Here is a 12,466-nt window from a genome sequence, read left to right as displayed (position 1 = left end):
GGCATATCCCCAGTAGGGGGTGTGCAGGAGGCAGCTGATTGATGTTTCTAACTCTCTATCCCTCTCACTTCTTCTCTGTAAAAAGTCAATAAAATATATTAAAATATATATATATATATTTAAAAAAAAGAACTTATCCTGATGTTCTTTTCAGAGTTTATTCTTGCTCTGTTGGTTGGACTCAGAGGACTCGTAGGAAAAGATCTCTCTTTATTTCTGGGGTTTTGGGTTACTAATTCCTGCCTCTTTTTTTGTGTGTGTGTGTCATTGTTAATTTCCGCCTGAGGATATTCTTTCCATTGCTTTTCAGAGAGAGAGTGGGAAGGAGATGAAGGAAGGAGGGGGGAGGGGAAGAGAGAGAGAGAGAGAGAGAGAGAGAGAGAGAGAGAGAGAGAAAGCCCCATCTCTTTTTAACTTGATAGTCCAGTTTTATCTACTTTCTATCCTCAAAGATTTTCTTTAACTTTCTTGTCTAGTTTTGTTCTCCAACATTTTTATGGCTTGAAAATTAAAAAACATTTTTTTTAATCCTTTCATTCGGACCTTGGTAGGAAAAGGGGTTTAATGTGGTTTAATTAATAAACTATTCTCTTAATCTTGGGCAGTCTATTTTAAATTATTATTTTTTCTATCATAAACAAATTATTATGCTTTAATTCATAATGTAACCTATGTCTTAAGAAAATAAAATATATGCTTATCCATAATATAACTGATAATATTTTCAGAGAAACCTTTTATCAGCAGCAATTTTGTGAAATCTAAGTATACAATAAGATGTGAGATATCAAGTGAATCTTATTTTACTCAGGAATTAAGAGTTAAAAGTCAATATATTGAATAAAAAATATTTTATAAACAAAATTTCTCTGGAGGATTCTTTCAATTTCTTTACATGTATTCTGTTTCTTTGGTTGCATACCAGATCAAATAATTGGCTTACATGTAGAGGCCCTATTGTATGAAAAATATTTTTATAAGTTACAGGAAATTCAAGGAAGTTAAATATACTTCTATATGTACAGACTCTACAATAAATGGCTATTTAAAGAGCTAGCTTGCTTGTGTAGTGGCACTTTTAAAGGATGGTTGGCCCTAACCGGTTTGGCTCAGTGGATAGAGCATCGGCCTGCGGACTGAAAGGTCCCAGGTTCGATTCCGGTCAAGGGCATGTACCTTGGTTGCAGGCACATCCCCAGTATGTGTAGGAGGCAGCTGATCGATGTTTCTCTCTCATCGATGTTTCTTACTCTCTATGCCTCTCCCTTCCTCTCTGTAAAAAACCAATAAATAAATAAATAAATAAATGATAGATAGATAGATAGATAGATAGTTAGATAGAAAGAATAAAAAGATAAAAATATGTGTAAAACACACACACAAAATAAAGGATGGTTGAACTAAGAATAAAAAGATAAATGGCAAGTTATGTGTTAATAATTCAAGAGTTTAAAGAAGGGAGTGACTATTAAGAATTGTAGGGAAATCTCACAGAAAACAGGGTTGATTTGTAACTGGCCAGTAGGCATTGAGTAAGTGTTTAATGAATGAAAGTAGAGGGTTTATGGCCTATTATAGAGGGCTAGAAAGGACATCAATAAACATATATAGATTGCCAGAACCGGTTTGGCTCAGTGGATGGGGCGTCGGCCTGTGGACTGAAGGGTCCCGGGTTCGGTTCCGGTCAGGGGCATGTGCCTTGGTTGCGGGCACGTCCCCAGTGGGGGGTGTGCAGGAGGAAGCTGATCGATATTTCTCTCTCATTGATGTTTCTGGCTCTCTATCCCTCTCCCTTCCTCTCTGTAAAAAATCAAAATATATTTAAAAAAAAACATATATAGATTATTATACCTTTGTGTAAGATTTCCAAGGTAGATAATAAAAGGTGAAAGATATTTGAATTCATATAATAGAGAGCAGTATAATATATTGAAAGAATTTTAAGGGTAAATAGTTGAGGCTAAGTCTAGCTCTAATTTAATAATATAACTTCAGTCAAGTCATTGATCATTCCTTTCTTCAACTATAAAAGGACACCTGCTCTATCTACTCCACAGGATCACATGAGATAATGTGTGAAAAAAGTATTTAATAAACCATAAATTGCTATGAAAATGAAAGATGCTATTTCATTTATTCTGGTGATTTAGAAAAGTATATTTATTTTTCATTAATTGCAACAACTGTGATGATTATTATGCTTTTTAATTAGTAACTGATCTCAGGCTTAAAATATTTTTTATTTTTAAAAATTTTTTTTATTTATTTCAGAGATGGAGGGAGAGAGAGAGATAGAAACATAAATGATGAGAGAGAATCATTGATCGGCTGCCTCCTGCACAGCCCCTACTGGGGATTGAGCCTGCAACCCGGGCATGTGCCCTTGACCAGAATCAGACCCAGGACCCTTTAGTATGCAGATTGATGTTCTATCCACTGAGCCAAATCAGCTAGGGCTGGCTTAAAATATTTTATAAGTATTTCTGAAAATGTCTTTTAGTCATTCACTAAAAGGACTCTTTCTTCACAACCCAGAAGTGATGTTCTCCCCCCCTTTTTGTCAGTCTGGGTTCAAAAATTAATTTTGCAGAATACAGAAAATTATTGAAAGAGCAACAGTATTGCCATCTTGTATGTATATGAATTATTACCGGTCATTTAAAAACCTTAATTTAGTGATTGTGTTTACTTTTCTGAATTTTTGAAAAGCTATTTTGTAACTGAAAGAACTTTACCTTTGGAAAATTTTAACATTTGTATTGACTTTTCTTTTTTATTTAAAGTTGGCTTTATTTTGTGCCATGGGATCCTCAATACTGATGCAACAGCACTGAATCTCTGGAAGCTAGCTCTTCAAAGTAGCTCTTGCCTCTCTCTCTTTCGGGATGAAGTTTTCCACATTCACAAAGCTGCAGAAGACTTATTTGTAAACATACGAGGGTATGGCATCTTCAATGTTTTTGTCTTTTTGGATAAGGATAGTGAGTGGATTATCTTCATTGAAGTTTTGGGGATAGAGAAGGGTCATATCATGCAAGAAAATATTATTGCCTGTACCATCTTATCAGTCACAAGCAAGTTGTTTTTAACCATCATCCTGATAAGGTACTGTTCATATTTTTTATAAGTAACTTCACAGATTAAAATATCTAGTGTTCCTGCCCTTTTAAAACTTGTGTTGTAGGAGAAAGAAGGTATGTCCTCTTTTGCAAATCATAATATGGTTTTAGACAAAAATAGTACTAAAAAAAACACCGTATACATTTTAGAGTTATGAACTTTTAAAAAAATGGTTTCCATCACCATTTATCCCCTCTATGCCCTCTTTCACTTCCACCTCCTCCCACCTCCCCCACAGTCACCACACTGGGTTTTGAACTTTTTAAAAGTGCTAGTTTAGATTTAGTGTACTTATAAAAGTACTAGTAGTCCTGTGCACGAATCTGTGTGCTAGTAGGTGGCTGCCGCCCTCCTGTAGCTCCCCCCGGTACCCCCCGCCCCCATAGTTTGTTGCCCTGCCCTCTCCTGTAGCTCTCCGCCTCCTGGTTGCTTGCTGCCTGCCCCCTCCTGTAGCTCTCTGCAGCCCGCTTGTACCTCGCTGGCCCACCCTCCTGCTGATCCGTGATCTGGTCGTGACATGCTTGGTCATTACACCTAAGGGCGAAACGGCCGGTTAGCATATTCCTCTCATTATATAGGATATGAATCAATCAGAAATATTTAATTATAACAATTAGAGAAGTCAGACTGCTGCATATAGGAAATCGTGTTTCCCTTTAATAGGCAGGTATTCCAAATGACTTATTTACATTCATTTTCTGTAAAGTAAATAATTTTCAGAAATTCGTTCCTTGAAATTTTTAAATCTTGCATTTCTTTCCACATGAGGTTCTATAGCCAATATATAAAAGCCAAGTTGAGCTCAGACTTGGTAGCAATTATGAAATATTTTAAAATTAGGAGCATCTAAAATATCCTGGTATCCCTGGAAATGTTATGCTGGGCTTGTTAGTTTCAGGTAGAAATTAAATTTACTGCATTTATTTCTTATCCTGTTTACCTATTTCCTAATTAAATTGAGATAAAAATAGAGCATCTATTAGTTACTAAAAATAAAGCTATGTTTAATACTCACAATTTAACCAGTATATCTCAATTTTAATGTGCATAAGAATTACCCTGGGATGTGAACTAAAATCCAGGATCCTGGGCATCATTCCTAACTTCCTCTATCTTCTATATTTGTATGTCAGAGAGGTTGAAGGAATCTGCCCCCGCCCCTCAATAATTTATTGAGGTAAAGTTTACTCACAGAAAGGTACAAATTTTAGATGCAAAGCTCAATTAATTTGCATATGAATTACCCTAGGTCAGTGATGGCGAACCTATGACACGCGTGTCAGAGGTGACACACGAACTCATTTTTTTGCTTGATTTTTCTTGGTTAAATGGCATTTAAATATATAAAATAAATATCAAAAATATAAGTCTTTGTTTTACTATGGTTGCAAATATCAAAAAATTTCTATATGTGACATGCACCAGAATTAAGTTAGGGTTTTTCAAAATGCTGACACACCGAGCTCAAAAGGTTCGCCATCACTGCCCTAGGTCAAGATATAGAACATTTTCATTATATCCAGAAAATTCTCTCGTGCTTTTTTCTGGTTAGTATTGTCAACCTTGGTCCCCCTCCACTCACCCTCTTTTTCAAGTGGCCACTGTTTGGATTTCTGTCACTGTAGGTGATTCTGACTTTCTCATGCAAATAGTTTCTCAGTCATGCTTTGTGAAACAGTACCCTATGTACTTTTCAGGTCTTAATTCAGCTTTTATTTTAGACAATGGAGTTCCCAGAAATACCCTGTCATATGGGCTTTGTCATTTTCTAATTCATTCAGATTGCAAATCATGAAACTTGTATGTCTTATTTTGACAATATGATGTAGAATCGTATTTAAATATATATAAACATTTAGAACCAGGTAGTCTGTGTATATTGAGTGAGCTTACCATATGTATGATACAAGTAAGTTTAGTGACACCATATAATGAGTTGTCTTTTGGTTATGCTTTTTTAAATGATAAATTTGCCATTTAAATATCTCTATTTAAAGTCGAAAAGTTTTAATTTTTAAATAGTGAGTGGTCAATCTAATTTAAAATGTGAATTATCATAGTAATTACAAGTCAGACTATAATTATAAAAGTTTATTAATTATAAAGGACAGTGATTATATAATTAGTATGTTTTGGACGCATGCGCAAGAACACATAAATCTTAGAATTCTTAATTTAGAAGTTGAAGTTCTTAGGGTGAAGTGGTTTTAGCCAGGTTTTCAGGAAGAGGTTTTCTTTAACACTTGAGGAATTTTGAGTTTTTGTATTTAGTATTCATGAAGTTGACATATATTTATTTTTCAGATGGCACCTTTAAACTATTTGATGTTGGTGTTGTTTCATTTAATTTAAAGTAATCAAATGCTTTCCTGCCCCAGTTTTCTCCATCACAGAGCCCCTATCCCTAAATAATCTTTAGTGTTGATTATGAGTATATGTCCTTTCAGAATTTTTTTAATGCTTTTTAAGTCAGAAGTGATAAAAAGTCAGAAGTAATAGCTTTGTCAGCACTTTAAATTTTTAGAAACTACTGTTAGTTACATCTTAAGTATAATTTTAATGTCTCTATTGGAGCTTAAGGGAATATAATTAATAAAGTAAAAAATCTACATTTTGAACTTTATTTTATTGTTGGATCTAATATATTATGAAATTTATCTAGGGAGCCTTTTCTGGTTACGTAAGGTGCTGGCTAGGAAAGATGTGGGTAGACCCCTTCCATGCCTTTCTAGTTTGAGGGCATTTTTCTTGTTGATAATATGTCAGTTCTATTTGACTTTTAGTATTTGATTAAATTATTTTGACTTATTGCTCAAATTAAGATCAACATGTTTCCAACTTTTTTTTTTTTTCACATAGCTATAACAAACGTATTAATGATATAAGAGAATGCAAAGAGGCGGCTGTGTCACATGCGTAAGTACTTCTATCTTATCTGTGGTACTTTTAATAAAGAATAATTTCTTTCTTAAAGCATTATTTTGTTGAAGTGAGTTCATATTGATGGTATGCAAAATATAATAGAAGTGGGGACTTTAAAAAATTAAAGATAGGTTTTTATTGATTTCAGAGAGAAGAAGGGAAAGGGAGAGACAGATAGAAACACCATTGATGAGAAAGAATCATTGTTGACTGCCTCCTGCATGTCCCCTATTGGGGATCAAGCCCGCAACCTGGGCATGTGCCCTGATGGAAATCAAACCATGACCTCCTGGTTCATGGGTCAATACTCAACCACTGAGCTACACTGGCCGGGCAGAAATGGGGGACTTATAATCAATAGGAAATAAGTATATAACCTCAGTCTCTAGTAACTTTGGAATTAGTGCAGACAGATTTTAATTATTTTTGAAGTGTGATGAAAATGCTCTAAGGAAGTACCATACAAATGACTTTTAGTTTAGGTATCTTTCAAGTTTCTTACTGCCACTATCCTATAACAAAGTACTATATCTGAGCATTTTGAAAGATGTATCTTCTGAGGCAGGTGTCATTATCTGTTTTATAGATGGCTGAAACTGAGAGGTAGAACATAAGGTCACATAGGTAGAGAGTGGGATTTTAATCTGTCTTTTCAAACTGATCTGTCTCACAGCTAAATTTCTGGTATTGCATATTCCTGATACTTATTTTTTTTGTATATATTTTGTGTGTATGTGTGTGTATCCACTTATTTTTTGCACCTATATACATTTTAAAACTTTCTTGAAGCGCTGAATATTTTGCATAATATGACGAGTTGGAATACTAAGAACATTTTATGATTTTTTCCCCATGTTAATATGTGAGAATAACTTTTTTCTACTTTGCATTTTATTGAAATACCTAGTATAAGAATATTTATGATTATCCTTTTCTTCCCTCGTCTTTCTGTTTTTTGAACAAGAGGTCAAATAGATCTCATCCCAATATTTTTATTAAATATAACTCTTGTTTAGTCAGTTTTTTGTATTTAATAGGAATACACTTAGTAAATGAGAACATGGGAAATTAGATATTTATTGTTATATTTGTTGATTTCTATGTTGGGGTGACAAAAATGTATATAGGAGGACAGTAATTGCTGTTGAAGATTTCATAGTTCTGTTTATAAAATGCTTAGGATATATGGTACTAAAATTTCAGAAATTATTCAGAAATAGACATCTGGATATTAGGAAATGCTTCTTGCAGGATTGGTCTTGAAGTTTGGATGTAGTATTTTGATAGGTGAAGAATAATAGACCAAACACGGTTACAAAAAGCAGCACAAGAAAGGCAAGGATAAATGTAAAATTGGTAAGTCGCTTAATGGCAAGCACATAGAAGATGATATTTGTAAGGGGTTTCTGCTTCATAAAAAAAAACTTTGGATGTTGACCCTACAATGATAAGTTATTTAATTGCCAATAGTAATTTTAGTAGAAACAGATAAAATATAAGTGTCTTTTCCTGTAGTGGTTCAATGCACAGAGAAAGACGCAAATTTTTAAGGTCTGCACTGAAAGAATTGGCTACAGTCCTCTCTGATCAACCTGGCTTGCTAGGTCCCAAGGTAATTGATTTAATTCATATGTCAACTGCACCATTCTACATTGTTCTCACTACTTGCTTATATATATGCTTTCCTTGATACATACTTTCAACTTCTCTTTGGTCATCTCCTTTCTGTTGGTGTGCCATCTTTTTGAACTTGATTTTATCAATTCTTGGCAATGACTTTTCACTTAGAGAAAGACTATGAATAGGTTTTGTTTTTAATCTTTGCGTAAGAGTAAACAATGTTTTTGTATTTTTTTTAATTAGGCACTTTTTGTTTTTATGGCGTTATCCTTTGCCCGTGATGAAATTATCTGGCTACTTCGTCATGCAGATAACATGCCAAAGAAGAGTGCAGATGACTTTATAGATAAGTAAGTTAGCAGCAATTAAAACTTTTTTTGTATATTTTGATTTATAACTGGGATTTGGGGCCTTTGAAGTAAAATTATTTTGAAAAACTTTTTTAGGGCTTTTCATATTTGTTATGCATATTTGTAACATAGCATTAGGTGATATGAATTAGAATGCAAAGTCAACTTGAGTTTAAAATTATGGCTTTTAATGTTTCCTTTCCTAATACTCTAGGTCAGTGGTTCTCAACCTTCTGGCCCTTTAAATACAGTTCCTCATGTTGTGACCCAACCATAACATTTTCGTTGCTACTTCATAACTGTAATGTTGCTACTGTTATGAATCGTAATGTAAATATCTGATATGCAGGATGGTCTTAGGCAACCCCTGTGAAAGGGTCGTTGGACCACCAAAGGGGTCGCGACCCACAGGTTGAGAACCACTGCTCTAGGTGGTCATAAAGTTGTTTTTTGGCTATACCCAGTGACTTTCCTATGGAATTCATATTTAAGAATCCTTACGGAGTTGCAACCAAGTCTATAATTTGAAATGTTTTTCTGTCATTTTTGTCAAGTCCCTCAATGAGGAGTTAGATAAATGAAGCAGAGAAATAAGAGCAGATAGAAAAGTCTTATTTCTTCCCAGTTCCTTTTATTTGTGATTTTAAAATGATTATTTATGAGATGTTCTAATTTTATGTTCATTTTGGATTTTCCTCTTATCAGTTTTTTAGTCTTAGCTTTTCTTTTGCTTTCTTTATTCATGTTAAATAATTTAAAAACATAATTGACATTAAATGTTTAACAGTAATTTTTCTAAAAGTAACTTCTTATAATATCAAAGGCATTTCACATTTTCCTTGATAACAATAAATTTATTTTTTGAAATGTTTTTTTTTTTCAATTAAAAAAAAGGCACATTGCTGAATTGATATTTTACATGGAAGAGCTTAGAGCACATGTAAGGAAATACGGACCTGTAATGCAGAGGTATTATGTGCAGTACCTTTCTGGCTTTGATGCTGTTGTCCTCAATGAACTTGTGCAGGTAAAAACTATCTCATGTTATTTTTCCTTTTGTTTCTTCCCTTCTTTCTAGTAACTGATTTGTTTGTTCAGTAAGCATTTAAAATATAATCTTGTGCCACATGGTGGCGATACAAATATAAACAAGTAGTTATATCTTGTCAAGAGGATCATCATTTGGAGGGAAGAACGTATTTTGTTGTAGTTTAGTGTGGTAGGCATTTTGTTTAAGTGTGTACAAAGCTCAGAATGAACGCAATGCAGGGAATGTTTCTTTATCTTGCAGTAGAGGTGTACAGTAACTAAATTATATTGGGCCTTGCAAAAGAGGAAGTTAGTTATACATCAGATTTACTACTTACAAAGATTACCCTGGATCAGTGTGGTTGATGGGTTACTGGGGGCCAAGGGAAAAGGCAGAGAGAGAGTAGAAGAAGAATTGCAGTAGGCTGGATGAGAGCTGATGAGAACTTGAACTTGGACATTGGCTGTGAGATAAAAGATAATGGAGACATATAATTGATAACTAAGTATTAGAGGAAAAGTAGAAGATAAATCTTTCTGTATAGTGTGTTAGAGGATGGCCAATAAAAATTTTTTTATCTAGATGTCCTAATTTAAATGTCCTAATTTTTTCAATTTGGATTTTTCTCTATTGATTTTGTCCTAGGTTTTTTTGTTTGTTTGGCTTTCCATAATTTCTTTATTTGGTCTTTTTCATCTTATTATAAGTTTATTTTATTTTTATTTCTAATAAACTAACTGACTGTAGGGAAAATAGTATCTTATTTTGCTTCATTTTATAAAATCACCAGTATCTAAAAACTACTATAAGCTAACATATAGTATAAAGGAAGAATATATATTAAGACTAATATTAAGACTGTATTAAGACTCTACAGTTACTGGTTTTACAGAGAAATAACCATACTTTGAAATCCTAATATTATTGAAACCTACCTAAAAATCCAAATAAGAAAAATGTCATGTAATTGTTTGCATTTAATTATATACAGCTTCTGTTTTCATAAACTAGTGTATTTCTTTTTTATCCACTAGATGGAGCTCAGATGCTTTTTTTTTCTAGAATGTCCATTAAAAAAGACGAGAAAAGCTGATTTTATCTAAACCTTGTGTGGCTACTGTTTGCTGCAGTTTTATTCAAATAATTATTACTTATTGTATAAAGCAGAGGCTGTCATGCTATCACAATCTAAAAAGTAAATCAGACTCCTGGTTTCATGTCATTTTGAAATTTGCTGTGGTTAGTTGGATGCTTATGAATACATTTATGTTATAGTGTTAACATTTTAAAGTCATTCCATATTTTTTGGTGTCTTTTTATATAAACTGTATGTTAATACAATCTGAGAAAATGGCTTATTTTTTCTGAAAATATTGTCATAGCAGTAGTAGCAGTAGTAAAATTATATTAATAATTGTCCAATTATTGATAGTTTATTTTATTACATTTGTAGTACAACTTTGTGAGGGTAGATATAGTTATCATTATTTGAAGAAAAAAGACCTTATGCAACTTGCTCAGTATTGCACAATCACAAGTAACAGAGTCAGTATTTGAAGTAGTGTCTTAGCTTGACACCTAAGCTTTTTACCACCTTTTCTTTTGTAAAGTACAAGCATGGTGTTTTTAACTGTTTGCTGGAATTTAAATTTAGAACTAAGAGCAACCTGTTAATATAGCTCATTGTAATAGGTGTTAAATTACTTTTATTGTAAAACATACATAACAAAATTTGTCATCTTAACCATTTTTAAGTGTACAGTATAGTGACATTATATACATTCACATTGTGGTGTAGGTCTTAATGTCTTGACAATTATTTATTCTGTTTGTGAGCTAAGCACCCACTCTTTTAAAAATTTATTATCTATTTCAGATGCAGTCTATCAAATTTTCATTTTTTTTTTTTTAGCCAGTTTGAGAGGGATTTTTTTGTCCTAATTTTGTTGAGGTATAATTTACATTTAATAAAAAATCACAAATTTTTAGTGTATGGTTTGAATTTTGGCAACTATGTATGCATTCATGTAAAAAGAGAGAGCGAGAAAGAGAAAGAGAAACATCCATTGGTTGCCTCCCATATGTACCCTGACTTTTTGATGTATGGGACGATGCTCCAACCAACTGAGCTACTTCAACAGGGCTCACTTAGTATTTGAAGTAGTGTCTTAGCTTGACACCTAAGCTTTTTACCACCTTTTCTTTTGTAAAGTACAAGCATGGTGTTTTTAACTGTTTGCTGGAATTTAAATTTAGAACTAAGAGCAACCTGTTAATATAGCTCATTGTAATAGGTGTTAAATTACTTTTATTGTAAAACATACATAACAAAATTTGTCATCTTAACCATTTTTAAGTATACAGTATAGTGACATTATATACATTCACATTGTGGTGTAGGTCTTAATGTCTTGACAATTATTTATTCTGTTTGTGAGCTAAGCACCCACTCTTTTAAAAATTTATTATCTATTTCAGATGCAGTCTATCAAATTTTCATTTTTTTTTTTTTAGCCAGTTTGAGAGGGATTTTTTTGTCCTAATTTTGTTGAGGTATAATTTACATTTAATAAAAAATCACAAATTTTTAGTGTATGGTTTGAATTTTGGCAACTATGTATGCATTCATGTAACCACCACAGCAGTCAAGATGTGGAACATTTCCAACACTTAAGTTTTCTTGTGCACTTATGTAGTTGATTTCCTCTTCGACTCGACAAACACTCATCTGCTTTTGGTCATTTTTTTGCCTTTAAAAAAATCATATAAATGGAAAATATATTTTTGTTGATTTCAGAGAGAGGAAGGGAGTGGTAGAGAGGGATAGGAACATCAGAGAATCATTGATCGGCCACCTTTTGCACTGCCCCTACTGGGGATTGAGCCTGCAATTCGGGCATGTGCCCTGACGGGAATCAAACCTTGACCTCCTGGTTCATGGGTTGATGCTCAGCCACTGAGCCACACTGGCCAGGCAGAAATGGGGGACTTTTAATCATCAGGAAATAAGTATGTCACCTTGGGCAGGGCTAATTTATGATTTCTTTCTTTTTCTTTAATTTCATTTTTAAAAATATTTATTTTGTTAGTTGTTGTTAATCTCTTACTGTGCATAATATTTAAATTAAACATCACCCGAGGCTATTTTTCCATTGATTTTTATACAGGGCGGGGGCGGAGGGGTGGAGGGAGAGACAGAGAGAAACTTCTATGTGAGAGACACATACATTGGTTGCCTCCTCGCATGCGTGCCAACCTGGGCTGGGGATCAAACCTGCAACTGAGGCATGTGCCCTTGTCCGGAATCAAACCCACAGACTACCATTCTATCTACTGAGCCAAACTGACTAGGTCTGTTTTTGGTTTCTTTTTTTTTTTTTTTTAATTAAATCTTTATTGTTCAGGTTACATTTGTTCCTCTTTT

General features: G+C 33.5%; 1 protein-coding gene across 3 annotated transcripts in view; it reads left to right on the top strand.

Moving 5' to 3' along the window:
* The window catches only part of NCKAP1 (NCK-associated protein 1), a 90,493-nt gene that overhangs the window by 36,876 nt on the left and 41,151 nt on the right, over nt 1-12,466 (top strand). For all 3 annotated transcript variants that reach the window (XM_014546550.1, XM_005857661.2, XM_005857660.2), the window contains 5 exons: nt 2,784-2,940; nt 5,980-6,036; nt 7,558-7,654; nt 7,906-8,012; nt 8,907-9,039. In XM_014546550.1, the coding sequence (XP_014402036.1) occupies nt 2,784-2,940; nt 5,980-6,036; nt 7,558-7,654; nt 7,906-8,012; nt 8,907-9,039 (551 nt within the window). The remainder of the gene's footprint in view (nt 1-2,783; nt 2,941-5,979; nt 6,037-7,557; nt 7,655-7,905; nt 8,013-8,906; nt 9,040-12,466) is intronic.

Source organism: Myotis brandtii, unplaced genomic scaffold (assembly GCF_000412655.1).
Source record: "Myotis brandtii unplaced genomic scaffold, ASM41265v1 scaffold112, whole genome shotgun sequence".
NCBI classification, from domain to species: Eukaryota; Metazoa; Chordata; class Mammalia; order Chiroptera; family Vespertilionidae; genus Myotis; species Myotis brandtii.
The sequence above is the reverse complement of the archived record's forward strand: the minus strand, read 5'-3'. Positions and strand labels throughout refer to the sequence as shown.